This window comes from Brachypodium distachyon, chromosome 2 (genome assembly GCF_000005505.3).
Source record: "Brachypodium distachyon strain Bd21 chromosome 2, Brachypodium_distachyon_v3.0, whole genome shotgun sequence".
In the NCBI taxonomy this organism is placed as follows: domain Eukaryota; kingdom Viridiplantae; phylum Streptophyta; class Magnoliopsida; order Poales; family Poaceae; genus Brachypodium; species Brachypodium distachyon.
In genome coordinates, this window is record NC_016132.3 from 11,817,229 (window position 1) to 11,844,774 (window position 27,546).

The 27,546-nt window shown below is 41.3% G+C and overlaps 3 protein-coding genes across 7 annotated transcripts; 1 reads left to right on the forward strand and 2 right to left on the reverse strand.

The window, feature by feature from the left end:
• Positions 1-5,578: 5,578 nt before the first annotated feature.
• LOC100845993 (tRNA (guanine(37)-N1)-methyltransferase 1) lies at positions 5,579-15,814 on the forward strand. Of its 5 annotated transcripts, none has more exons than XR_730342.3 (10): positions 5,579-6,399; positions 6,937-7,035; positions 8,273-8,392; positions 8,479-8,645; positions 10,269-10,342; positions 11,226-11,368; positions 12,789-12,900; positions 14,509-14,641; positions 15,218-15,330; positions 15,438-15,456. XR_730342.3 is itself a non-coding variant. In XM_003567670.4 (9 exons), exons 1-9 carry the CDS (start codon positions 5,605-5,607, stop codon positions 15,582-15,584), a joined length of 1,770 nt encoding a protein of 589 aa, XP_003567718.2. In that variant the 5' UTR covers positions 5,582-5,604; the 3' UTR covers positions 15,585-15,814. The 5 variants fall into 5 exon arrangements, 2 of the variants coding, with proteins under 2 accessions (XP_014755315.1, XP_003567718.2); XR_730343.3 differs by having other exon boundaries at positions 5,580-6,399; positions 14,518-14,641; XR_001406496.2 differs by lacking the exon at positions 15,438-15,456 and having other exon boundaries at positions 14,509-14,652.
• Positions 15,815-16,159: 345 nt separating this feature from the next.
• LOC100846299 (mevalonate kinase) lies at positions 16,160-19,024 on the reverse strand. Its single transcript, XM_003567671.4, has 6 exons — positions 19,007-19,024; positions 18,590-18,765; positions 18,231-18,483; positions 17,879-18,138; positions 17,075-17,488; positions 16,160-16,534 (listed from the first exon to the last, which is right to left on the reverse strand). The coding sequence occupies exons 2-6, from the start codon at positions 18,717-18,719 to the stop codon at positions 16,425-16,427; spliced, it is 1,167 nt and encodes a 388-aa protein (XP_003567719.1). The 5' UTR covers positions 18,720-18,765; positions 19,007-19,024; the 3' UTR covers positions 16,160-16,424.
• A 979-nt stretch (positions 19,025-20,003) lies between these two features.
• On the reverse strand, positions 20,004-25,315 carry LOC100832750 (dnaJ protein ERDJ7). The gene is made up of 10 exons (XM_003565726.3): positions 25,080-25,315; positions 24,935-24,997; positions 24,783-24,849; positions 24,070-24,129; positions 22,651-22,701; positions 22,479-22,559; positions 22,040-22,152; positions 21,223-21,340; positions 20,952-21,078; positions 20,004-20,421 (listed from the first exon to the last, which is right to left on the reverse strand). Exons 1-10 carry the CDS (start codon positions 25,298-25,300, stop codon positions 20,318-20,320), a joined length of 1,005 nt encoding a protein of 334 aa, XP_003565774.1. The 5' UTR covers positions 25,301-25,315; the 3' UTR covers positions 20,004-20,317.
• Between the last annotated feature and the right edge of the window lie 2,231 nt (positions 25,316-27,546).

A 27,546-nucleotide genomic window follows, 5' to 3' on the forward strand; every position in this document is an offset into this window, starting at 1 on the left:
GATGCAGGAAGCTCCGACGACGAGTAAGATGTACGTTCTGCTTGTTTGGGTTACGGGCCTACATTCCAACACGCTCTCACCGTGGTGTTGATGTGCCCTTGTATCTTTCGCTTTCCGCTGCTAAACAATTGTTTTTATTTCCAGCTAACCCGTGAGGTTATGTGAGTTGTAAGTACCTTTTAAATTCTGGATGATCCGTTGTAATATTGAGACCTTTGTTCTATGATATTACATCTTGAAACTGTGTGTGCTAGTGAGTCGATCCAAGGACTAGCACTAAAGCACAGAGATCGAACCCGTCTACGGGGGCGGTCGCTTCATGAAATGGCACATCTTACTACATGTGCCTTCTTATGCAATTGAGAAGCAAACCCGTATAATAGTTGCATGCATGGCGCTTCATAACTGGATTAGAGAGAGTGCTCTACATGATGACGAGTTCTACAAATGTGACCAAGATGAGAACTATATGCCGAGGAACATAGAACCTACACCATCAGTGGGCCTTTCTGGTCTTCATCAAGGAGTCCATAATGCCAACATGGATGTGCTTCGTGAAAGGATTGGTAATGGTTTGATAGGTCGATAGGAAAATTGTACGCAAAGCTAGTATGTATTTTGGACCTAATATGTTGGACTACTTGTTATTATATTTCCTACTAGTGGTTCGTGGTAATGTATGGGCACTTCATATTTTGGACTATTTGTTATTATATTTCCTACTAGTGCCTGGTCTCAATGTATGAGCACTTCATATTTTGGATTCCTTGTTATTATATTTAACTAGTCGGTTGTGGTAAAATCTATATGCAATTGCGTGTATTGCACTGTATGTTCGAATTCATTTTTGCGGTTCATTATTTTGCTCTTGAACCCAAATAATATTATTTATTTATTTTTTCGAATCCCAAATGGTACCGAGATCAATCAAAACAAATAAACTGTGCTAAATTAGTACTTAATCATTACATTCAGCATACAAGGGCATTTCAGACTTTCAGCATCAACTACAGCCCCACCAGCTGTTCTCATAAGCAGGTTGCCAAACAGTCCAGCAGCAGCACAATCTGACAATCTCCAGCTGCTTTTTAGGTCCAAGATTCTCCAGCTATTTCTCAAGAATCTGTAGCCCAAACAAACAGTCCTTAATCCTCTGCCACCCACGTTCCTCTCTCTTTTGTTCTTCTCTCCCGTCTCTCTCTCGCAGCGGGCTAGCAGCCCAGCACATCTCTCTCGCAGCAGCAGCAGACGCCCGGAATCTCTCTCCCTCGCAGCAGCCCGGCATGGGTGCCCCGTGCCTTCACGAGGTGCGGCCGGGCCGTCGCCTATCCTGCGGCCTCTGCTGCCCTCGTGGCCGTGTGGTGCAGTCTGGACATGGAGGAGATGCTGCGCCAAGAAGCCCAGCTCGCATGCCTTCGCCCTCGCTCCGCCTCGCCGTCGTCGCCACGGGTGCAGCCGGCCTGCATTGCCGGAGCCGGAGATCCTCAGCAGCGACGTCCGGGTACCATGTACTAAATCCGCGCCAATTAATATGGAATAGTACTTGTTTTATGATTTTGATTTATGTACTTATCTTTTGGAGATGTACTTATTTGTTTCTTGGTGATTTTGATTTTACTTGATTTATGAACATGACAAGGTAGTGGTTTTTTATGAATGTTGTGCTGTGATTTTGTCCTGTACATGCTGTACATAGTCTTGATATGAGGCACTTAAAAACTGATAAGGTATATGTCACGTACAATAATTTGTACTTAAAATCTGTTAAGGTACAATACACATACCGTAATGTACTAAATATGTACTTATAAACATGTCATGTACCATAATGCACTTAAAAGTGGAAGAGAGAGAAGAGAGAGAGGGGAGCAAAAGTTGTCAGCTGGTCAGACTTTTAATCCCCAATTAAATTTAAAGTACGATAAATTAACTAAGAGAGAAAGGAAGGGAATGAGCAAACATGTGGCCAGGAAGGGGGGTGTAGATAGTTGGGGAGGAGGGGGGGTGCACCGCCTCCGCGTTACCCAAAACCTTGTCCTTAATCCCCTTCTCCTCTATGGTCTTCATGCGAGGATGCAACTGTCTCTCGTGAAGTGCGTCGGTTATGTGTCTTTCGTGAAGTGCATTGGTTATGTGCTGGAGGACGGTGATCCGCCTCATCACCTGAGGTCAAATAGAAATCCAGACCCGATATTCTTCAAGAGACCAAATCATATATATATATTTTCTCCCTCCGTCCCAAAATAAGTGACGTGTATCTGTATAAAACTCTATACAAATCAAAGTCATTTATTTTGGGATGACGTGGATTTGTATAAGAATCTATATAAATCAAAGTCACTTATTTTGGGAGTGAGAGAGCAGTACAATTCAAAATACATTTCTTCTCTATGCCCTCAAATCCATTATTAGTTCACAAGTTTCTTCTGCTTATTTATTGAGTAAAGTCTATTTTTCAACCTCGAACTTGTATGTGAAGTTTAGAATGAACTATGATCTCCTAATCGCTGACGTTTGAACGCTGACCTTCGTAATCTCGACCTTTAAGAACCAAATCTCATTTGGGAGACCGGGATTTGCTGATGTCTATGGCCCACAAGTCAGATATCTCTCTATTTATTTACCCTAATCTCCAACTGAACAAAGAAAGCGTCTCCTTTGTCTACTCCATTGGAGTATCACGATGATGACCACGCCTAGGCTGCGTCCACTCACTGGGGGTGGGGAAGGGGAGCCGGGCACAAGATACCACCACAGTAATAGCCGGCAGCCATGGCATAGATGGTCGCCGACCGAGAGTCTTGAACCACGGTGTCCCCTCGCGGCCAGACACCACGCGTCCGGTGGCCGCCGTGACGCACCCGCTTCGCATGCCCTCCCTCATCAGCCTCCAATGATGCCTCCTAGCCTTGACTCCTAGCTCCCGTTTTTAGGTGTGTGTGTGTGCCACGCTAGCTTCATGGCGCACCATGCGCACTGTTGTTGGGACCACAACAGAATGCATGCCGCGAGCATGAGTGTTGTCACAAAGCAGAGCTGTGCTATCTCACGCGCCTTAGGGACATGTTAATGTGCTCATCCACCGCAACATGTGCAGATTGGCAGTAGGTGGCAAGGAGGAGAATGGTTACAATTAATAATCTTCCGAATTGACCGGGGGCTAATTATCCATGGGTTGTTGGGGATGGAGACTGAACATGTTGCCATAAACATGCACCACAAAACTTTGGGATAGCCTACCTGGTCACTCGCTTCCTCTCTAATCTATTTCATCCCCAACGACGGAACCGAACTGATTTGTAGTTAGCACATGCAAAGAACAAGTGGTCAGGTGGAGAATTGCAAGAGCAAAGACAACATTAGAGAGATTAAGGCGAAGAAAAACAAGAGAGGGGAGGGGAATGGAAGAGGATGAAGATAGATATGAAATGTGGGCCAGTTAGTCTACATTATTTACCTGCTACACGCCAACAATACTGGTCGGCCAAAGAAGATTTGGTTCCTAAAGGTCAAGGTTAGACAGGATTATAAAGGTTAGGGACTAACTTCAGGGATTTGGAGGTGAGGGTTCATCTAAACATCATGTACAAGTTCAAGGTTGAAAATGAACTTTACTGTTATTTTTTATTAGGATATTGATTTGGCAGAATGATTGTGAAGTTTGATTTGGGAGTTGAAATTTTTATTTTTTGTCAGAATCGTACGTGTTATTGTTGTTACCTAAAGGTTTTGAAGTTGCACGTGAGGAGATTGAGAACATATATGGTCGTGCTAGTTGCTGAGCATAACAAGGTGAGTTATAGAGCAATCGATCTGCATGGACAAAAGAGCAAGCTAGGAAGAATAAAAGAGAAAGGATGAGGACACTTTTGAGGAGAAGTAGGGTAAAAATGAGAAAGATAGAGAACAAGAAGGATCAACTATGTCTACTTGAGATGGGGAGGGCTTGTGGATAGGACATTTTCATATTTTAGCTGTAACAAGCTAGCTGGAGAAATATTGAAGTTCTACCAACGAGGGAACACAAAAGTCAGCTGCTTGCAAAAGGTAAACAAGTAGATAAACAAGAGATTTGTTTCCGGTAGTTCGGATTGTTGGTGTGATCCTACGTCTCCGTTGGAGAGTTTGGTCATAAAGACTTATGGACACAAAGTAGTTCTTGTTTTTAACCTTCTTAAGTTAGGACACGAAGTCATGCCCAATCACTCTTGGTGTATTTTATTTAACGGGAAATCTCCAAACCCTCACAAAAAGTTATTGGCTTCTAAACAATCATGAAGACTTCCGAGCACTTCTAGCTAGTTAAGAGGCGACACACCCTCCGAAGGTAACAAAAGGATTTAGTGATGAGCTTATTCACGGTTGCTCCAAGAAAATCCAATCTTCAAGAGTTCCTCCGAAAAGATCACTAAGAAAGTAAGAACAATAGCTTTTACGATGATGGAACACATCACATGCAACCTCCCCCCATCCCATCGGGTATAGGGGTGGGGTATATAGGCACCACCTAATTTCCAAAAATTAGACACTAAAAGTGACAGTCGATAATGCCAATAAGCCCTAGTCGGCAGGCTGAGTTTGAAATTCATACCCCGACTAGAACATTGGTTTTCATCGGTGGTGCCGATGAAAGTGCTTCTAGTAACCCTAACAACTCGTTTGGCAACTAAGAATTCATTTCATTTGATCAAAATGAAATGAAATCCAATTTTCTATATCATTTCATTTGGTTGAATTTGAAATCCAGGTTGAAAAATCATGTTTGTCTACCACATGAGATTGAAGAGTGAGAGACAATTCTAAAGAAATGATGGCTTTAGAAAGGAATTGAGGCTAGTTACAGTGTGATTTCATGGAATTTGAGATTGAATTCCTGTGACTAATTCCGTGCCAACCAAACAAGTTGTTTTTTGAAATTCAAAATGAATTCTACGATTCTATGCCCAAATGATGGGTGCCACGCGAGCTGTAACGGGTTTTGCCATACTATTAAGTGGAGTTGGTACCTGAAGGCAATTAGCGTGAGATTTTCTACTTCAAACATAGTTAGTTTCCTGCGAAGCTGTAAAAGTTAGAGGTTCCAAGTCGGAATCACTAACATTGCTTTTTCTTCCTTTACTCCCAGTTCGAACTTATGTAAAATGGGTTTGTTGTATGCGATCAAATCTGACTAATGTAACTCCACTCCGTTGGTTCTTAATTTCAATATGCCAAATCAATACTTTACTCCCTGCGTCCACAAATAAGTGTAGGTTAGCGTTTAAAATTTGTCCACTGAAGAATGTGCTTCTCTTTTTCCAAAGTATTTTAGATTTTAAAAAATTGTTTCTCTTTCATTGCACGGAAATCAAACCCAATAACATTTTTTCATGCACTTGCCTCGTTGCAGGTGGGACAATTAAAGAGAAAAAAGATGGTGGTTTGCACACATGTACACTTAATTGTATCTCATTTCTTAATTTATTTGAAATTCCCGCATGTATACTTATTTGTGGACAGAGAATAAGTGATTCACCAATTAGATAAGCTGGACCTATCTTTGAAAATGCATATCTTCTTAAAAATATATGAAAACACGTTTTGAAAATCCTGCAGACCGCTTCCATGACCGCAGGTACCACCATCCTTCTCCCATTGCATATTTCCATGGCGTCGCCGCTCCTCCACCTCAACCCCCACCACCTCCTCCCTCGCCTCCGCCGCCCCATTTCTGGCCGCCTCCTCCTCAACATCCGCTTCAAACCACTCTCCGCCACCGCTGCCTCCCCAGAAGCCTCCCAAACCCCGCCTCCCAAACCTCCTTCCCATGGCCCCTCGCTCCGCCGCGTCGGGCACCCCTCGCCGAGCCATCCTCCCGAAGGCCTCCTCTCCTTAGCACGCACCTTCGACCTCGCTGCTCTCCGCGTCCCCGCCGCTGCCTGCGCGCCCCTCGAGCGCCGCCTCCGCGGCCACCTCCTCAACTGGCCCCGCGTCCGCAACATCGCCCGCCAACCCAACGACGAAGGCCACGGTCTCCTCCCCTCGCCTTCCGGGTCCTCCTCCTCCTCCGCCCTCCCGCCGACTGCTGTCGCGCGCCGCGAGAAGCTGGCGCGCGAGTTCAACGCCCGTGGCTTCGTGGAGTTCCCCATCCTCGCCAAGATGTCACGGCCCGCCGCGCGGACGCGCAGGGAGAACAAAGGGACAAGAAGCTGCAACAGGGAGACCAAGCATGAGAAAGACAAGGTGTATGTCGTGGAGGTGCCGAGGCAGGGAGGGGAGGACGACGACGACGAATGGAAGGGTTTGGTCGGGGAGGAAGGGTTTGGGAAGGGCGCGTGGAGAGGGGAGCCCACCCGGCTGCTGCTGCTGGACGAGAGCTATGCCAAAAGGAGCCTTGATGAGCTCCCAGAGGCTATCAAGGTGGTGATTTCTGGTGCCTTTCTTAATAGTAGCTATTCAATTCAGATTTCAGAAGATAGCTTAGGTAGAATTCCTGATTGAATGATACTGTCGAGATTGAACTATGGTTAGGAAACATTCGGCGGTGCTCAGCACTTTGCCTGGTATTCATAGCATGGAAACTACTCTTTTTAACACCGAAGGGGAAGAGCACACTTCAACATGTTTGAATTCATATAATTAAAATATTCAACTCCTAGTTCTCACAATCATGCTCGATTTGACTTAAGAAAATATGTTTTCAAGAAATGATGCAGTTGTCTCACTTCTATGCATTTTCTTCCCGTGATCTTATGCTATTGTTGACTACATGGACTGAGAATGCTATCTTACATTGTGATGAACAGTTAGAACAACAATTTAACCTTTTATTTGTATGAATCTCGCCCGATCCTGTAATTAATCTGACAGTTAGTAATATGTTCCCTGTTTGTGTCTGTGCACCTTTATTGTTCAACCATAAATTTGTTTACTCGTTTGGTTTATGCACTTTTGCAGGTTGTGTTAGAAAATGAAGCCAAGCAGTGTGGAAGTTCTGCCTATGAGCTTGTACAATGTCAGCTAACCCTGTTCTATGATTATTGGCCAATGAATGAGGTACTACAGTAATTGTTTGCCTCAGTTCTGTACTTCTATTTTTTTTTATCCTTTCATATTCGAAAATCATTTTTTTTATCGTAATTAAGGAATTGAGAGAATTCTCATAACAATCTAAATTTTCCGTACCATGTGAAAATTGAACATCATTTGTGCTGAGGGGCAACACTCCGAGACCGGCTTTATGTTGCGACCCATTTCCAACAGAATTCACTGAATTTTAGTGCATGTGTGCTGATACTTAACAAAGCTGCTCCAGGATCAAACAAATATAGTTATAAATTTAGTTTCTATGGGCAGTGTTACCTAGACTGTAACATGCATTAAGACCTTCACAAGGAATAGTTAGTTTGTTAGGACCGCTAGTTAACTAACTATGTAAAATAAATCCTTTTGAAGAACTTCTATTCTCTCTGGTACAAGAAAATTGGAAGGTGGCGGAAATTTTGCAGAATATTCTTTTCATTTAGTCTAGTCTATTGATTCCAAAATTATAAGTTCTATGGGTGTTCTAGAACGCTAACTCTTAGAACCTGATTTATCGGACCTCTAATTTGTGTTGGTATTTAATGCTGTGCTGACCAGGTAACACTGCCTTTGCAAATTCAGGACTCAGGCAAAAAAATCAATCTGTTCAGGTTAGATTAACTGTTGTAACACCTGGGTCTGTTTCTAATTCTGGTAATATTCAGTTCTTGGTTCAGAGATGGTCAGATGCGATCAGAGAAAATGTCATGAATATATCCTTTTGTATCAACGTGTTGGCAAAACGAAAGAAATGGTCAGATGATTGCCACCTACGAAGTGTTGTATGACTAACATTTTGCTACAGATACTGCAAGTCTGCAACACGCGTTTTCTATCCAGAAGCTATTGTATTTTGCAGTTTTGCACCCCTGAACTAATTCCTGAGTGTGCATCCCTGAACTCTAAAACTGGTAGACACGTAGGCACCATATCATGTAAAACCACTTTGAAATGGTCAGGTCTGCAGTATTCTACCTGATTTTGAGTTGAGGGTTCGATTTGTCTAGTGTTAGAGTTTATGGGTGCATTGTGCACTCAGGCAATACCACAATAGCTGTGGGTGAAAGTTACACTTCTTCCTAGCATGTTTGTACATCAATTATTTGATGTTGATGGTTATTGATCTTGCACATGAAGAATTTGCATTGTGGTCTTTGTTGTTCTGTGCAATGTTTCTTAATTATTTTGGTTCTCATTTTATCTTCTATAGGTGTTAGAGGCCTTACTTCCTGAAGGGATGATCATCCCTGCAGGCTTTGAGACAGTTGGGCATATTGCCCATTTGAACTTGAGGGATGAACACTTACCGTATAAGACACTTATAGCTCAGGTTGTATCTGATTAGATAATATGTTTTTATTAACCATATTTTGAATATTGTTTCTGTAACTCAATAAAACATGATTCGACATGCAGGTGGTTCTAGACAAAAACAAGCCAAAGATCCAAACTGTTGTCAATAAGACTGATGCTATTCAAAATGATTACAGAACTATGAAACTTGAGGTCTTAGCTGGCTGTGACTCCCTTGTTACAACAGTCATTGAGAGTGGCCTTCGTTTCAAAGTTGATCTTGCAACAGTGTATGTTCTTACCCGTGCCAGCTTTCTTGTTGTTGTCAAAAAAAGAATACCCTTATTTACATTGTTAGCATGCAAAAGATGTATGTTCCTTTATAATTTGCACCAGGCCTTCAACTTTTATGATGTGTTACCGTATCATAGCTTAGAAGCTACTCCCTCCGTTCCTAAATGTAAGAACTCCTAGCTTTGTCCCAAGTCAAACTTCTTAATCTTTGACCAAGTTTATAGAAAAATCTACCAACATCTACAACTCCAAATTAGTTTTATTAGATCCATCGTAATATATTTTTTCATACTATAGTTATTTGATATTCTAAATGTTGATACATTTTTCTATAAACTTAGTCAAACTTTAAGAAGTTTGACTTAGGACAAAGCTAGGACTTTTTACATTTAGGAACGGAGGGAGCATAAAATTGCCTTTTTTCTAGGGGCAGTCCTTCAACAAAATACATATCTTGTATTTTCCTTGTATTCTTAGCTATTAACAAGTCATACTTTCATCAAATTCAACGCTAATCGAGATATCGTTGGATACTTGGATATGCCTAGCGTTTTAAAATAGTTCAATGGGAGATGTCAAGTAGTGATGGTTTTTTTAATATTACTTTCTATTAAAAATACATGTCATTTTCCAAAACATGTAATTAATCATCCTAACTTTGACCCCCAGTATATGAAGGTACATAGAATGGTCATGTGAAACTGGTAATACTTAATGCCCCATGAGTAAACACAATAGCATTTGCTCTTTCCGCACTTAGCCACAAGGAAAGGATTGGCCTGAATTATTATCTCCAGCTCCCTAGGTTTGCACAATGTTGGCACTTGTTATCCTAAAACTACCGCTTGTGACTAATTTCAATCAGTACCAGACTATCAGGCATTGCTGGGCTAAACTGTGCTGGTAACAAACAAATTTATCAGCAGTTCATAAATTGCAACAATAGGACCAGATGCTTCGGTGTGTCACTATCTTGCACCTTCACGCACTGCCTGGTTCAGGATGCACCATTCATTCATCAAGCATGTTATGAGCAAATGGTAGCTTATAAATAGACAGAATATTTTGTTTCTCAAACACGCATCTAGATATGTTTGTATTAGAAGAAGACGCCGAAGAAGGCCTAGCTAGAAACCACCAAAGGTGGCCTCCACTCAAAACCAAACAAAGCAATCACAAAACAAACAAAAAAGGAAGAAAGAAAAGGAAAGGAAAGACAAAAACAACTGTACCCTACTAGCCTGTTCTACAAAATAAAACAAATAGAAGGAATGTAAAATCACAGCTTTCAAAATAAAACTAGCAACTTAATTTTAGATTGTTTGATGGGGCAAACTTGCATTCCATCTTATCGAGGGAAACTGGAAGAGCATGTCTGGGTCAAAGCGTCCTTGTTTCTGAAGTGTGAACACCATTTGCTTCAAGAGTGAAGACCACCACACTCATCACACTACCTCTATGTTGTTGAACGCAATTTCTGAATCTGAAAACCTAATACTATAATCTTCATTCTTATGGTTGTCTGGTTTCTAAAGTCCAGTAGGTTTTCTCTTTCTTATGTACGCACTGGTTGTTGGAGTCTTTTGTTTGATCTCCAGTCCTATAATGATTTGGTGCAGCTATTGGAATTCTAGATTAGCAACAGAAAGGCAGAGACTTGTCAACAGTGTCTTTCAAAATTCTGATGTTGTATGTAAGTTCCAGCTCTGCTCGTTTTGAGTATATGTATGATTTTATTGTGTAACCAAGGTCACTGTGTATTTAGCTTTGCAGTAATCTATTCCTTTCAACTTCTGGTGGTTCATTCATTTTATTTTTACAGCAATAGATGTAAGGATTTACATTGAAAGCTTGTACACTACAAACTATTGGTTTACTTCTTGGTGTTGCAAATTGTTTTTTCTATCACGCACACAACATATGCCATTTTGTATTAGAAGAAGATTGCTAGAATGGCGGGGAGATACAAACAGTTCCAGGGGAGCTGAGCAAACAAAGAAGCCAAAAGAAAAAAGAGCAAAAGCCAGAACAAAAAACTAGAAACCGAAAGCCCATCTAAAACGCACGCAGGGGCTTTTTGTAGCTTCACCCCTAAAAGGATGAAACAGGATATTTTATATCAACACACTGTTTTCCTTCCTTCAGTTCTCTGCCCATGCATATGAAGTATCTTTGCTGCCACTGTTGTAAAAGCATATTCTAATTGTGATAATGCATCAGCATGCATACTATTGGTCATGGTTAAGTTCTATAACGAACATACATTACAAATGGGAATTTGTATGCTTGCTAACTGTTGGATTTACCATGGCAGTCATGTATATCAATCAATTTTGGTGTTTACTTACTGAACAACATAGAATTTGTTCCATGATGTAACATGAGTACATGACAGAGCTGCTAGGATAGTCTACATTGTCCATATTTGCCCTAATGCATAGTTACACTGTAAAATAATTTGTTAACAAGTTTTAGAATTTAATGCTGCTAATGTCATGTTTGAATTAACCTTTTCGCTAAACTTAACCTTACTTCTCCTCGCACAACCAACTATTTGACATTGCATCTTCATGCAGGTGATGTGTTCTCTGGTGTTGGTCCAATAGCAATTTCAGCTGCAAAAAAAGTCAAATATGTTTATGCAAATGACCTAAACCCAACTGCAGTTGAGTACCTTGAAAGAAACATTGTCCTTAACAAACTTGAGAGGAAAATTGAGGTAATTGTAAATTGTACTTAGAAACATGCTAGAATAGCACATGTACATTTATTTTGTTAGTCTAGATCTATTTGAGGGATGTGGGCCAAGCCTAAAGTGATAGTGCGGGGAGAAGCACACACACCTTCCTTTGGCCAGCTGATCAGTATTTGTTATTCTAGTAGTATTAATAGTTAGTTGAGATAAGATCTTGTTATCAGAAATAGTTATTTGGATAAGATTGCAGTATTCATTTTTTATTAAGCCTTTTCAGAATTATTAAGTACATCATTTAAAGTTAAGCAATAAGATTGAATTAACCTAGCCTCTAGTCTCTTCCTCCCAGTCCATGATCGCCTTCCTTCAAGCTGAGCCATGCCGCATCTTCTGTATGATACCTACCATGTTATGGACTAGTGTTTATAACAATCTGCAATTGCAAAGCTCCTGGCTGATCGGCTTCAGAAGATCATGATCAGCCTAGTCCATTGCAACCAATATGGCTTTATCAAAACTTGGCACCATTCAGAAGTGTCTTGCCTGGAGCTTTGAATACCTTTATCAGTGCTATCAATCGAAGAATGAAATCATTGTGCTTTGACACCATTTTTGTGGGAGAGGATAAGTTATGTGTCCTATGTAATCTCAAGGTTTCTGAAGACCGTGACCACCTCTGTTGGTCCTGCCCCTTCAGCAGATCCTGCTGTCATACATTGGAATTCAGCTTGGTCCTCACACTGACCCTGATGCGCTTCTTACTAGCGCCAAGGACAGCTTCCGCAAGCCTTTTCTCAAAGAAGCGTTTATTTCCGCAGCCTGGGAGATTTGAAATACCGAAATATGATTATTTTTTTAGGGTTACCCCCAGCTTAGTTTCTTGGATGATGCTTTTCAGAAGGGACTTGTACCTATCTCATTTAGATCTAATATTTTTTTACTGTCAAGGCCTCCCTACAGTTTTTTCCGTAAAAAAAAATCTGCAATGATTCTACTCCCCCCGTCCCAAATTAAGTGACGAAATATTACATGTATCTAGACGCTTTTTGTGTACAGATAAATCAATATTTGGGCAAATTTGAGTCACTTAATATGGGACAGAGGGAGTAGTTTATAGTTATAGATCCCATAGAAGAGAATTGAAGCTACTATCTAGGGGAATCAGCTCACAATCGTCTTGTGCTTCTGCTGGCCTACAGTGAGCGAATGGGTTTGTCATGTGCCATACTTATCTAGTTAGGAGATAAGATCCTGCTAGTTAGGGAAGTAGGGATTTGTTTCATGGGGTCAAGTCCATCTCCATACACAAGGGAGGATGTGTGCTCCTTATCAATCACATCCTGCTAGTTATCCTGGTATGGACCAGGAACAGTCCATTGTTTAGTATTTTTTGCTTCTGCATGAAATTTATGTGGAAGTTGCTAATGATCTTCTTTCAAACTAGGTATTTAACATGGATGCCAGGAGGTTTGTTGCTGCAATGTACTCAAGCCAACATGTGCATCCAGTCACACAATTAGTAATGAATTTGCCCAAGGACGCTGCAGAATTTTTAGGTGGGTTGTTCTTTCTTAAATAGTTGTATATTTTCTTTCTAATATTACTCATGGCCGGAGTGGCTTTAGCATTATTATTTCTCTGGGTGAAATTTGTTTCACCTTCAAGATGCTGCATGGAAGTATGGTTATTATACTAGCACAAAGGATCATATGCATTAATTTCCAATGTCTTCTCCCTTTGCTCCTTTTTTCTTCTCATTGTCTTGGGTATCCATGTGTACTTGCCATATAATTAACATGTGGTCAATAAAAATAGTCTAAAAAAACATGTGGTCAATAAAATGGTTTATCCACCTCGGGCGTCTCAATCGGGGGTGGAGGAGAAGAAATCGATCTGGGACAAGACCAAAAACAATCGGGGCTGAAGCACGAGTTGCGCATGAAGCGAAAAAAAAGTCCTAGGCTCTGATACCATGTGAGGAACTATGCAACTTGATATATTCCCAAGGCTCCAGGCCAAATATATACAAGTACAAGGAGATAAACAAGGAATCCTCACTACAAAAGGAAATACAACTAGTCCTGGTACAATACAACAATATCCTCTAACGGTAATTAACCGAGAGTTTCTATAATTGATTGAAAGCTTTCCAAATTAGTCATGACATGAAACTATGAGATTGATTTGTAATTAATTGGGTTTCCGTAACTCATGGATAATCAAATTGTGTTGTACATCAGACAACATTGAAACAAGGTGGGACGTTGGATTTAGCTGGTTGGATGGTTGAGACTTGAGATCTTTCGGGTCCTCCATGACTCGTGCTTTTTATAATAGCATAGATATAGATTAAGATGGGTGAGAAAAAGAAAATGCATATTTGTTTGCACTGTTCTGAGTTGCTGTAGTTAGCAAGCCATAGCCCTTGCGCATGAGCTCGATTGGACTTTGGTTGATGAAACAGTTGTAATGCAGAAAACACAATTTCTAAAAAGTAAAAATCTACAATTGATTTTCTGAGATATTAACCAACAGTTTGATACTACAATATGACCAGAAGTAAAACCTAGATGGATCTGTTTGTGACATAGTATTGCAATTTGCGACGTGCCAAAGAAACTCAGCCGTCGCTGCGGCAGTTCTACTAGCAGATTAGAATTGCTTCTTCTGGTGGCTGCAGCTCATGGTAAGGGTGTGTGTTTGGTTACTGGGTAAATAAGGTTTTAGTACTAAGGTAAATGTGGTATGAAATAGAAATATGGTTTGGTTCTGGAAAATGTCGAACTACTTCACTATGGTTTTCGTAAATACCGTATTAACCACAGTTGATGAGAATTTCAAACGACACGACAACTCCATATCAGAAATGACAAATTGAGTCATTGAGAAATTGTCTAACTAAACAACTAATAAGTAACGCCAACAGCATAGCAGGCCAGTACACCAAAATTCTTGAATTGTTGAACATAAATAGCACGGGAAGCATTGAACGCTTCAAGCAAACACATCTGTAAGGCAGTAACAACAACTTGCTGCTTTGCTCGCCTGGATACACTTGGTCTGCTCGATTGCTGGCTTGCTGACCAGCAAAACTACAACATTAAGCCAGCAAGGGAGCGAGGCAGCAAGCACACCCAGTGCACAGCATAACAGCAGCACAATAGCTTGGGCAGGCAAGGAGCAATTCCGCCGGGCTCTTCGTGGCTACGCGGCTCCATCCTCCATGGCACCAAGCACTAGAAGATAGCATGCATCGGGTTAGACGGAGGTGCCGCAGTGCAGGCAGGAAATATTCAGGTGAGAGATAGGTAAGTCTGTGTTTTCACTTCTGATTCTGAAAAGAGTCCTGAAAAAACCAAGCATGGAGAATTCAATTGTTTGTTGTAGATTTTTCTTAGGGGCTGTGCGTTGCTGGTTCTGTGGTCATCATTTTTTTAGGGACAACTTCTACCAGCACCCAGACAAGTGCCAATATTAATAACAGTTCTCTTAGGATTTTAAATTCAAATTGTAAGTTCAAATTTGGAACTCAGCGGTCCAATTTTTTTACCGATTGTATATTCTTAACCCTACTAGTACCATTACCGAGAAGGATTTAATCAAAAACTGTCACCTGATGTTTACAGTAAATATGTTTGATGAGCCAAGTGAGTTGTCCATTCAAAGCAGGAATGGAAGAGGCATAGACCCCTGTACTAAAACACTGCTAATATGGTATTTGGAGTCAGAAAAAAAATGTGGCGTTGCATCAGGAACAGTTATCTTTCTTATATTTTTACATGCCCATGTAGCTTTTAAAAAGCATCTACTCTTGTTCCTGTGAAATAAATATTTTCAATTATTCTTATGATTTTGCTCTTCCTTGTTTCCTAGATGTCTTCAGAGGGATCTTAAGAAACAGACAAACAGAACAACATGTTCCCATGCCAAAGATCCATGTGTATGGATTCTCCAAAGCCGAGGACCCTGAATATGACTTCCATGAGGTAAATGTGAGGTGTAACACAAACAATATTCCGTTATACTGAATCACTTATTTCGTAACTGTATCAAATATTAAGCAGCAAATTGACACATATGCCCAACATTGCAGAGGATAAATTTGGCATTGTGCGATAATGTTGCCTGCATCGAAATGCACAGAGTACGGCTTGTTGCTCCTGGAAAATGGATGCTATGTGCATCTTTCACCCTTCCAGAATCTGTTGCATTTGCAAAGCCTAATTACATTACTTGTTGAATGCGTGTACATAAAAACCATGTCAGCTGACTAGTTAGATAGTATTAGGTTTTTTTAATAGAAAGTTAGATAGTATGCGTGAAATATGCTTTTGTAAGTGAGCTTACTTACTATCACTTCTGAGTGGGAACTGATGATGGATCTGAATTGCCGCGATTTTGTTGCAACATCATGTTTGATGCATGCCCTCTGCTCAGAGCTCTACTTATTTTAAGAACGTCGATCTAAAATTGGATGGACTGAAAGAAAGGATAAGTCACCACAGACCTGAATGCACACAGAAATACAGTGCTGACACTTGTTTCCCTACAGAACTTTCACGTGGAACGCAAATTTGCTGTTATCCTTTTGTCCTTTTGATTGACTACAGATATTGGCGAAGCTGTAATTAGGACAATCAACTCTAGTGCCACCGTTTTCTGGTGGACGTAGTTTAGCAGGGCTCTTGATTCTTGAGGACGAGTTACCTGGCCTTTGCCTGAAGGAACTCAGTCGGCTGAAGAAAATGACTCAACCCGATGTACAGAATGACCAAACCCTAGTCTTAAACGAAAAGAGACAAAAGGCAGAAGTGATGGGACCTGAATAAACTGCACGAAGCTTTCTTAAATCACAACTGAACTTCAAACAGAAGCTCATGTTTGGTACAAAGATGCCTGGTATGATCGCAAAATCACTACCGCATTTAATTACAAAAGTTTTATTTGGTACAGAAACCAAGCAGCAGAAGGCTTATTATTGGATACAGGTGATCTGCTAGGCATAAAATAAGAATGCTGTGATCTCAAAAGGTTAACAAACCTAAGAGTATTGTACAACATCTCCACCGAAACAGGATCTTTATCCTCGGCACAATTGAAAACCTTGTCCGCCAACTTGAACTTTAAAGCAGCGAAAACCGTGCAATTCTAGCTCTGCAGTGACTTTCTCCAAAACTAAGTTGGACAATACTGAAATATAGGTTAAGGAGACAAAAACTTCTTACATATCAAAATGTCTGTGAACTTCAAGTAATACCATATAATAAGCATTCTTAAATCAGCATAGGAAGATGCCATGCAACTACTTTGCGATGGGTTTGATGCATCCAGCAGACCTATTCATTATTCGGGTAATACTTATAGGGCTATACTTTGTACTGCAACACATCCATAGAAATTCAAGGATTTTAGAATAACATGGCATTGGTAAATATTAAGCATTTTCTAATTCCTTGTTGCTACATTAATATATGCTGATCTAGCTCATAAGAATTCACTAACTCCATGCTAAGTGATGAGGATCTAGCTTTTCTTGAACATAATTGTAATTTTGGCACTCTTATCATGTTAAGTTCAAGAACAGTGAATGAAAAAACCTGCATTTGTGCACTCTCAATTCCTGGAAACATGAATTCAAAATGTTATGTAGAAAGCAACCCGAAAGGGAATCATATGCTGGATCTATAATATTTATGCGATACATAAAGCCATGGAGTTAGAAAAGGATACTATTTGGTATCAAAGTCAAAACACAGCCCCCACCACCAGCTCCGGTCAGCTTCGAGACCAAGTTATATTTCAATGTTGCTCGCAGCACAGTTTCGATAGAAGAATGACTGACTCCCATACACTTGAGCAAACCTTGGTTCATCTCCATGAGTTCTGCTAACTTTTCCTCCTTTGAGGTGATGGCTATCTCATCATTAGCTGCTAACTCTACAATGCTTGAAAGCTCTTCACTAATAGAGTTCACTGCATTGAAGACAGAAGCCATAGTATCGGGATGCCTAGATGCTCTTTCAGACACACCAGCTACCAGAGCCTTTGTGTTCCTACCAACCCTTGTATCAGTAATGAGCATTTTGACTGGGTTCCCAGATTTAAGATTTGTCAATCCCCCCTTCTTGAATTTGATCATGCTTCCTAACATTCATGTAACAGATTTATTACAGTATAATGACAAGAAGAAATAGGAGGGATTAGGTAAAGTTCAAATGTTCTAGTACGAAACGAGCACAACATGCATAAGATTTTCCATGACTGAACTCCTAAACTTATATAAGATATCTAAGTTAAAATTACAGCACGAAACACACTCTATTTAGCTGCATTAGACACTTTGGTTTATCCAAGTGGGCACTTGTCCCACTAGTTGCATCATCTTTCCATCTAGCTGTAACTGAGATAATGTCCCATAACAGAAATACATTCTACACAATCATTGATTAATACACTACAGGAAAATCCTAGTAGCTGCATAGGCATTTAGACACCAATTGAAAGATTATAACCAAATCAAAAGGATAAACATACCGTAAGTGCTGACGGCATTATCGATGCCAGAAGGTTTGCCATGAATAATCTTTTCCCCCTGGAACGCCCACAGGTTAACCAGCTCAAGATCATCTTTTCCGAATGACTCCCACTCTGTTCCGCAGTTGGCGCCTTCTGCACAAATCGCACCTGCCGCCGTCAACAGCGCCCCAGACAGCGACACCGAGAACGCCGCCGATGACCCAAGCCCCGCGCCCATTGGCAGGTCTGAGGTGACCACGACCTTCCCAGGCCTACACCTACACAAGGCCACAAACAAATGCATTGAGTTGATTATTAGAAAGTTTGAGCATTACAAGATTGATTGATTGGGAGAAAGCTGCGAACCAACCCCAAGATTGAGGTGTAGAGGAAGAGACAGGCGGAGAGGCCGGCCGAGAGCCAGATCTTGGCCTCGGGGAGCTCATGTAGCTCCACGAGCTTGGCAATGGAAGCCAGCTCTTCCGAGGAGCACGGCCTCGGAGCCTGCAGCTCCGCCTTGCGGCAGCTCTCCCCCAGCGCCTCGCGAAGGCGCGAGCATGGCCAGGAGAAGGAGAGGTCCAAGTCCCTCAGGTCCACCACCACCTCGCCGGCGCCGCCCTCCCCTGCGAACGAACACAAGTCAACCAACGACAAAAGGGCAAGAGCGGCAGTGACGACGACAGGGAAGATTGAAGAACCGGATTCAGTTGGTTAGGTCGGGGAGGAGACCTGCGGGGTGGAGTTGGAGCGAAGAGTGCGTGTAGAGATCGATGGCGGCGGCGACGGCGGCGGAGCCATGGACGACGGCGTGCTCGCCGGCGAGGATGATCTTGCCAGGCGCGCGGGCGCGAACCTCCATGATCCGAATCTTCTTCCTTTCTCTCCCGTTATTCTTGTGTGATTCACTGACCAAGGTGCCGCATAGGAAACATCGTCAAATACTCAAATGTGGGGAAAAGAGAATCAAAAACAAGTCTCCGTCAAAGAAAAAGACAGAATAAAAAACAAGTCTTTGCCGTCAGGGTCCCTTTCCAGTTTCCACTGGAAGGAGTCAGTAACACCAAAGTTTGACCTCCAAACGGTATTTCGGTTCACCACAACTCCACAAGAATTGGTGTGCTAACACTGAAGTTGAAATTCTCTTACCAAAAACTCCTGTTCCTCTTCATCCTCATGGTCGGGTCGTCTCAGCAACACGAGAAAGGAGACAATTGTTGCTGGGAAAGTGGGAAGTAGCTGGAGATGATCCAGACAGGTAGGATTTTATAATGGTGACAAGTATTAAGCTGGCTTCTCTGTACGCCAAATTATGACTGTACTATTTACGGCGAAAACTTGTTTTTCTCATTTAAAATTCATTTTTTTGGCGAGAAACTTTTGTGGAAATAATATAAAGTTATTGTGAGACAAAAGGAATATAGTAATTGCTATTCTCAACACTTGATTGTTTTCTAGTTTAGCTTTAAGGTCTCACCACAAGGGCTCTGCACGTTTGGCTTATCCAAAAATACAACGTCATCTCTTTTTCTCTCTTATCCAAAATTACTTGCCATGCTCAAGCTAAACATTCACTGCATATTCCACATGCCTACATTTTGGTATCCGAGACTATAGCGATAGTAAATATTGCTCAATCATGACTTTCTATATGTCTCCATCTTTATCCTAGACTAGTGAGAGGTGACTTGCATATATGAATGGAGAGATTGGAGAGTAGGCTTTTATGAATTTCTCAAAACAAGCTTGAGCCATGTCCTCTCAATATGTGTATGTTTGCACACGAAAGAATTCTGAGTGTGTGTGGTGTGAGCGGATGAACCAGCACTTTTCATTTGTTTTCATCTTAACGATTTGGTGCCAAATCAACGTGACAAAAAAAAATGATGTGCAAGTGCAACAGACCATCACCACCAGTTCATGCCTTAACTTTCCAATGTCCAAGTCGTGGTCAGAGTGCGGAGCTCTAGGAAGCCATCTTCCTCGGCGGCTCGGCAGTTTCCGATATACTAGCACCATTGCCGCTGACCCACAGGCGGCAGCTACAAAGAGGCGCCGTACACGGCAATACGCAAATCTGTCCTTCGCGGCAACATCGCAAATAAACAGGCAGCTGCTACGAGATAAAACATTTGTAACACTGGCATTTCAAGTTGTAGCCCCGTCGGCACAACAACCTCTTCAAACTCCAGTCAATTTTCCAATTCACATGTATAGATTTCTTCTGTCAGATAAATTCACAATACATGTAAGAAAAAGTAATATTCAGTCTAGCAGTATTACATAACTAGCCTCCGCAATCTACGGTGTGATCACAAAATTGGCCCTGAATCTTCTCTTCTCTTCTGTATCCATGTTTATGCCAGACTTGAATATGACTTTGCACTCCATGAGTGTGTTGTCCTACTACATGCAGTGCTGTTAAGCAATCTTTTTCTTGTGTCAAAAATGAGTTATAAGCTATCTTCTACGCTTTGATCCTTTTCTCGCCTCCACAATGTGCCTCTCCATGTTGCCCTTTTCCCACAGGCGCTTCATCACAAGATCCTCCTTGGTAAACTCATCTGCAACACAAGATTGAGACAGTCATCATTCTGAAAATGCAAAGCAAAAGCATGCGATCCAAGTTAGGAAATAGCATCCACATCAAACTGACAAGTGCAACCCCATGGAATAATGCCATATGGTTCAACTAAACAAGTTTTCACCAGCATCTACATTACTGCTAAGAGTGCATAGCCGCACCGCATTGAATGGATACTCCAAGAATCTGTGCCACTGTCGAATGTCGTACTGGACAGGCGTATTAAATGTATCTTGTCATGCCCAATCTCCATGCTCATGCAAGTGCAACCTTATTCTATTGTGGGGCAAAAGGATATTTCGTATATTTGAAATATCCAGGAGAATATATTAGGGACATGTCTGAAAACTGGAAGTAACCTGATCTAACAATTGCAGTTATGATTGGAAAGAGAAGCATGAACATGATATTTTTGAACCTGAACACCAAGAGAGTGCTAATCAGAATCCAATATGGTATAAAAAAGACACCTACAGTCCCACACGTTACTAAATGAAAGTTGGTAAGTACCAATATTCTGCCATGTATTAGCAGGTATCTTAAGGGATGTCCGAGTCAAATAGCAAGCATCCTCCCATGCATATGGTAGTTTCTTTACCCGGTATCTCCATAGCCAACACATTTCCCAAGTAAGCAGCTGCCAAAAGAAAAATTACACAGTAAACTTCAGTGTACTTCCAGTAAACTTTAAAACTGCCAAATGTACAAACCATAGTCCATAGGTGGGTCATTTGCAATTTACTCTGTTCAAAACACACAATCTTAGAAGAGATAAACTGACCTTGCCAATGAGGTAAGGCAAAAGTAAAAATTGGACGCCATAGAGACTCCACACAGAGGGTTTCTCAACTCCCTGAATTTGCAAGTTAACTTCATTTCTAACTTCATCTTCAAACTTCCTACATGTGAAACAGCGCCATTATGGTCAGTCACAGTAACCCAATGCAAGTGATAAGCAGCACACTAGTTCATTACGAAAAATCTTCAATACCGAGACAGAATTGTATCATGAATGGTATTGAAAAGGGGAAGCCTAACATATACCCCTCCGTACAAAAATATAAAGCGCACCCATATTTCAAGATTTAACATTAACCAATCATTAGTCCAACCATATGTGGATTATTATATAAAAATCAATACCATTGAAAAGTGTTTTTTAGAACAAATCCAACAATCAATTTTGTATCACATACTCCCTCTGATCCTAAATTCTTGACTCAAGTTTGCCCAAATATGGATGTATCTATTCTTAAAAAGCGTCTAGATACATGTAATATTTCGACAACAATTTAGGATCGGAGGGAGTAATCCACATGTTGTTGAGCAAATTCTTGGTCAAAAATATAACTTGATAAGCATGTGATTGTGTGCCTTATATTTCTGGACAGGGGGTACTTCAAGACCTGTACAATTATAACAGAATGTTTCTTTTCTATGTTTGTGAAAGAAAGAAAAAACAAAAAGGGCAATTGAATCTATCAAGGTTGGTGAAATATTTCCAACAGCATGTAGATAATACACAGGTTTGTAAACTTTTGGAACTCATTTGAATGTAAACTACACAATGAATTGAGCAGTGCATAACTTATTCTTACTTATCCATCTGCTTGTGGCCCTTTTTTTTGCTTGCAATTCCTCCTGTTCGCTCAAACTCCAACGCTTTTAACCTATTCCGGTAAGCAGGAGTTTGCTTGACACTTTCTATAGCCTGCAATGGGAGCATTACAATTCAGTGTTTGTATGGCTGTTAATGAAAACATAAAATTTCCCCACACACAAAAAATACAAGATTGTCATGCTACAACAGTTAGTTGTCTTTCTAACATTGAAATGGAGAAAAGAATACAGGATCATATGTTTATACTGACATAAAGTGACATAAAAAAGTGTACAAAAATTTACAAGAAGGCCAATCAACAGAACTTTTAAACAAAAAGGCATTCGTTCTTTTGGAAGTTATATTATGGGCCATGACTAATCAGAATCAGAGCTTCAAATTCCACCACCTCACTTTTGCCATTCTGTCCCATATACCTGATTATACATTGTCCACTGGTTTATGTATTGGAATGCTGACACAATTACAAGAAGGCCAATCAACACAGCACGAGGATCCTATCACAAACATGAAGAAAAATTAGTTGCAGTAGTACGGGAATTATGCAGAACATTATTACTAAAAAAATCATTGATACAAAAAACAAACCGTTTTATGTCCATAGTACGCTCTATAGTACTGAGCAGTGTTGTAGAAGACCTGAAATGAAGACATAAATAAATAGCACATACAATTTGAATTAGTATTTAACAGCGCTAAGGTGGAAAGAACAACAAGCTCTCGTGAGGTGACAGCTGACTAGGAGACCAAAATAATGTCACTTAACCTTATCCACACAAACTAAAAGTCTAACATGAAAATTTTGACCTTGTCCAGATCTATCAAGCAAGGTACCATGAATAGACACAACATTCTATGTCTTACTGGGAAAATGGGTGTATTATAACGGTGATTTATCTGCTATATCAGGCTATATTGCATCATGCTCACATGTACAACGCGTGTTTCATGTGTCTCTCTTTTTAACCATCTAATATATGCATAAATCAAACAATTAGCCTTTCTCATAGTAAGAGAAGGCAGAAAATAAATTTCGCAGCCACACATCCATAAGAATGTGAAAATGTATGTTCTGCACAGTTAATGTCCCCTGATAACTATCTATAATCCCCATCCCCCAGTTACATTCTGTGAAGGACCTTGATCGGTTGATCAACAACGAGATAATTTGGGTATAGTAAAGATCCGAAGACTGGGATAGGACACCCGCCCTCAATAATCTGGCAACAGGGCTAGTCCCTGACATGGAAGACAGGCTCTGAGGCTTGTCGAACTTTTGCATATTTCATATAGGGCATTCAATTTGTCCAACAAGACACGAACTCTATACCCAACCATACCGCTATCTTCCTAACTAAATTGATCTGGCCTAATACGATAATATTTCCCTAATTAACTTATCTCCACCTCCTAATATCATGTGATTAATAATTTCCTATTAAGACCTATGCTATGCACGGGCCGGGCTAACTCAGCCATTTCCTATATGTAAGCTAACATCCAAATGTAGAGCACATAAAAAGGGCACGTATGAACATTAAATGTCTACGAAGTCATCATTTATTACGATTATTCTCCCGCGGTAGGGAGATCCCGCATTCAGTGAACTAATGGTAAGTTACGGGGTTAAAGGTAACCTCAGGTTTCAAAACATATTCACCATAACTCTTCCACTAATTTTGTGCTTGGCTTGCGCTAAGAGTTAATACACTGTTACAAACTTACAATTCTTTGAGACACATTAAGTTCCCATTATTGCTCCTTGTTGGCACAAACATGTAGTACATAACGATCGACCTCCATACCTAATGGCTAATGTACATGAAGTCGAAGCTAAGTCGAAGCTAACAAAAGTAACCAGCCTTCTAAAAGGGTAGATGGACAGAAACAGTTTGCTCTGGCACATAACTTTTATAAAAAACAAAACTGAAAGTCATAACGGTAATGGCATCCTGATGCAAATAGGCCTTTTGTTTCAAAGAAAGAAGCAAGGGTGTGAAGGTTTACCTCCTCTGGATGTGCAATAGCATAGTCATACTGCTCCCTAGTTGCTTCATCTTTTAGAATCTGATGGATACAAATACGAACTTACTCAGGACCAAACAATTGGAAGTGGCAGCCTAGAAAAATATCTGTCGTGCAGGGCAGGCCAAACAAGAATACTACCACATCAACACACTTCACAATAGAAACTTTTATACGTTTCATGGCCTAAATGGTGAAATAACTCAAGAGGACACAACAAATAAGAAAAATGTTGGCGGCAGAAAGTATACTGAGCTCCAACTAGATGTTTCATAACCTAACCTAAGTACTCCCTCTGTCCCATATCAAGTGACAAAATATTACATGTATCTAGACGCTTTATGGGTATAGATACATCCATATTTGGACAAACTTGAGTCACTTGATATGGGACGGAGGGAGTACCTAACTAATCTGTACCACCATGCAGCGGCATGTCCGACGCTGACAGACTCCAGAGAAGCTAGTTTGACAACAAAACTGTTTCTTCTACCAAAAGAAGCGGTAGTCACTGTACTGAATTGTGCAACATCAATGGCTGAAATTCGTCAATATGCTGGCGGACGTAAGAAATCATACACCATACGCACCAAAACATAGAATTAAACAACGGATCTTGGTTAACATAAACGGTTAGGCCATTCGCTGGAGGAGATGCAAACTTGAAGGAAGAAGCGAAAATGTCCAGGCCAGACCTCGTAAGCATTGGCGACCTTGACGAACAGCTTCCGCGACTCCGGATCGGGGTTCTTGTCCGGGTGACTGCACAGCACAACACATTCGCAAGAAACAGGTCGGCGCCCGTTCGCATCGGGTTTTGAAATGGAGAGCTGGGAAGGGGACTCACTGTTTGAGGGAGAGCTTGTAGTAGGCCTTCTTGATCTCCGTGGCGTTCGCGTCCTGCTTAACCCTGCGTTCGCCGCGCACAGATTCGTGAGAGGGCGAGCGAGCCGAGAAAACCAAGAAGAGAAACGGAGGGGAGGAGATGGTACCCGAGGAGGTCGTAGCAATCATCCTCGTCGCAGTAGATGGCGTTGGAGGCTGGGAGGAGGAGGAAGGCGCCGAGGAGGATGAGGAGGAAGACGGGGAGGGGAGAAGCGGCAGCCATGGAGGCAGGCGGATCTGCCTTGCTGCTCTCCTCCCCTTTTGTGACCGCTCTCTCCCTTGGCTTGGGTTTAGCCTCTCGCCGAAACAAGTAAAGTGTTCTCCTCATTTCTCAAGGCTTTCAAGCTTTTAGAGTTTCCAAAAATTCTCACTGCTAGATTGCCCTTCACAGCAGCAAAACAAATCCCCTAAAAAAAAGCAGCAAAACAAATTCAGACACAAAAGGCTTTATTTCATCTTGTTGTTTATGTGAAGTGAAGATTGACTAGAAATCATGAAAAACAATAGTTCGTGACGGTATTCGTACGGTGTGATAGTCACGTGGATAGCTATCCAACGGGTGATGTGAAAAATTAGGTATAAAATTTATGGTAACCGTTGATTTTCATCTTTCTGGTTGGATATGCTGCAACGCTGAGGAATAATTTTGTTATTACTTATTTTATAATTTTCTATTGAAAAATAGACATAAAAGCATAGAAAAAGTATTTAGCCAAACGGAAAATAAGTTGAAAATATGGGTTGTAATTGTCCACCTCAATTAATGCCAAATTTAGCCTTAACCACCTAGTTTGATTGTTAAAAAAACTTAGTGAAACATCAATACACCAAAGTGTGTGTGTTTGCCACTTCTTTTCACCCTTTATAAACTTGCTATCAATCATCATATTTCACCGCCCGTTGGACACTCTTCCTTGCTTCTCCTTACCGACCTTTTTCTCTTCCCAAAGTCAATTCGACCCCCTACCCTCCAAGCCTCTCTCATGCATCATATCGCTAACGCCAATGCTCGACCGCGTATACAATTATGATCATATGTTTCTATTTACTAGCCAAACACACAAGTGTTGCTACAATAACACAAATTAAACTGCTTACCGAAGATAAATTAGACTAAGGGCATGTTCGGTAGCCGATCTGGTCCTGGCTCCTCATGCGGATCCACGGAGCTGGGCCGAACGACAAAAATCCACGCTTTGAAAACCCGGAGTGGAGCAGCCCATGGGCCATTTTCGTGGAGCAAGTGTTTCTGGGTTCCTCGGCGAGGAGTTCGCACAAATTACAATCAAAATCAAATTGCCACCATCTGCCCCCCACTTACCGCTTCGGCCTTCTATTCTCGTCACCCTCGCCTCTATTGTCTCGCTCCTCTCGTTTCTTCTAGTGGCGGATACCTAGAGAGCCCAGCCGCCACCCCGCGGGCGCTGCCTTCCTCTTCACAGGGATGAAGACTCCTGTCTGCTGGTGCCCTCTCCCCGCCCTTCGGCATATCCCCGCGACACCGCCCAATTATTGCTTCCCTTCCCTCCTCTCTGCGACTTGCCGTCAGTTGCCGGTGATGTTGCCCGAGTGCCGTCGCCATCCTTCCCCCAAGGACGATGCCACCGACTGGCGACTGCTACCGCCCTCCTCCCTCTCTGCTACACCTACTGGTGGTTGCTTCGCTTATTCAAGTCGGATGCACGTGGCTGCTTCACTTATTCAAAATTAAGTCGAGGGCAGAGCCTCGGAAGAACACATTTGCCAACTCCAGCGTTAGGCTGCAGAGCAAAGATTTTAGAATGAGTAGAGTTGGGAGATTTTGAGGAGTGTTGGGTTACCGAATACACCCTAAAGAATCACCATTATATATTAGCAGCATTTGATAGTAATTTTATCCCAACTTTGGTGTCAAACATCGTTACTTTGTTAACACAAGGAACTTAACCATCAACACCAGAAAGGAGATGAGAATTACTATTTTACAATATAAGGAATGAGAAAGTGACAGACTGCCACCACCGACTACACTTCTTTATAAGAGTAAAGATAAACACAAATTAGTTCACAGACTGATTTGTTTAGCTAGGTGCGGATGGACCTAGGATCTGTGTGTGACTGGGTCTAAATTCCAATGGCCACGAGGTATAACACAAATGCACCATGGACATTTTGATATGAAAGCATACTACGCTTCAACACATGGAGAAACATTACTAACTCGATGAGATGGATTGTCGGCTAGTTGGCTCATCACTGAGGCCCCGGCTCTATTGGATCTTAAATTTTCAAAAATAAATAAATAGCGTTACCTGTACCAAAGATACAGCGGAAACCGCCCCATGGATGTGATTTATAGACGTCTTTTTTCATGAAAATAAAGATACTCAATTTGACTGGACTCAACAGCTTATTATATTTTCTGAGAAAAGAGAAATGCTTAAATGTACGTTTTTAACTATTTTTATAAGTACAACACATAAAGATCACATAATAGTAACCATAATAATTTTGAGGTTTAAGTTGCACATATCTCTACGTAGGAAACCGCAAACTTGAAATGAACGTTGCACGGTCCCATTGGTAACAGTTTCC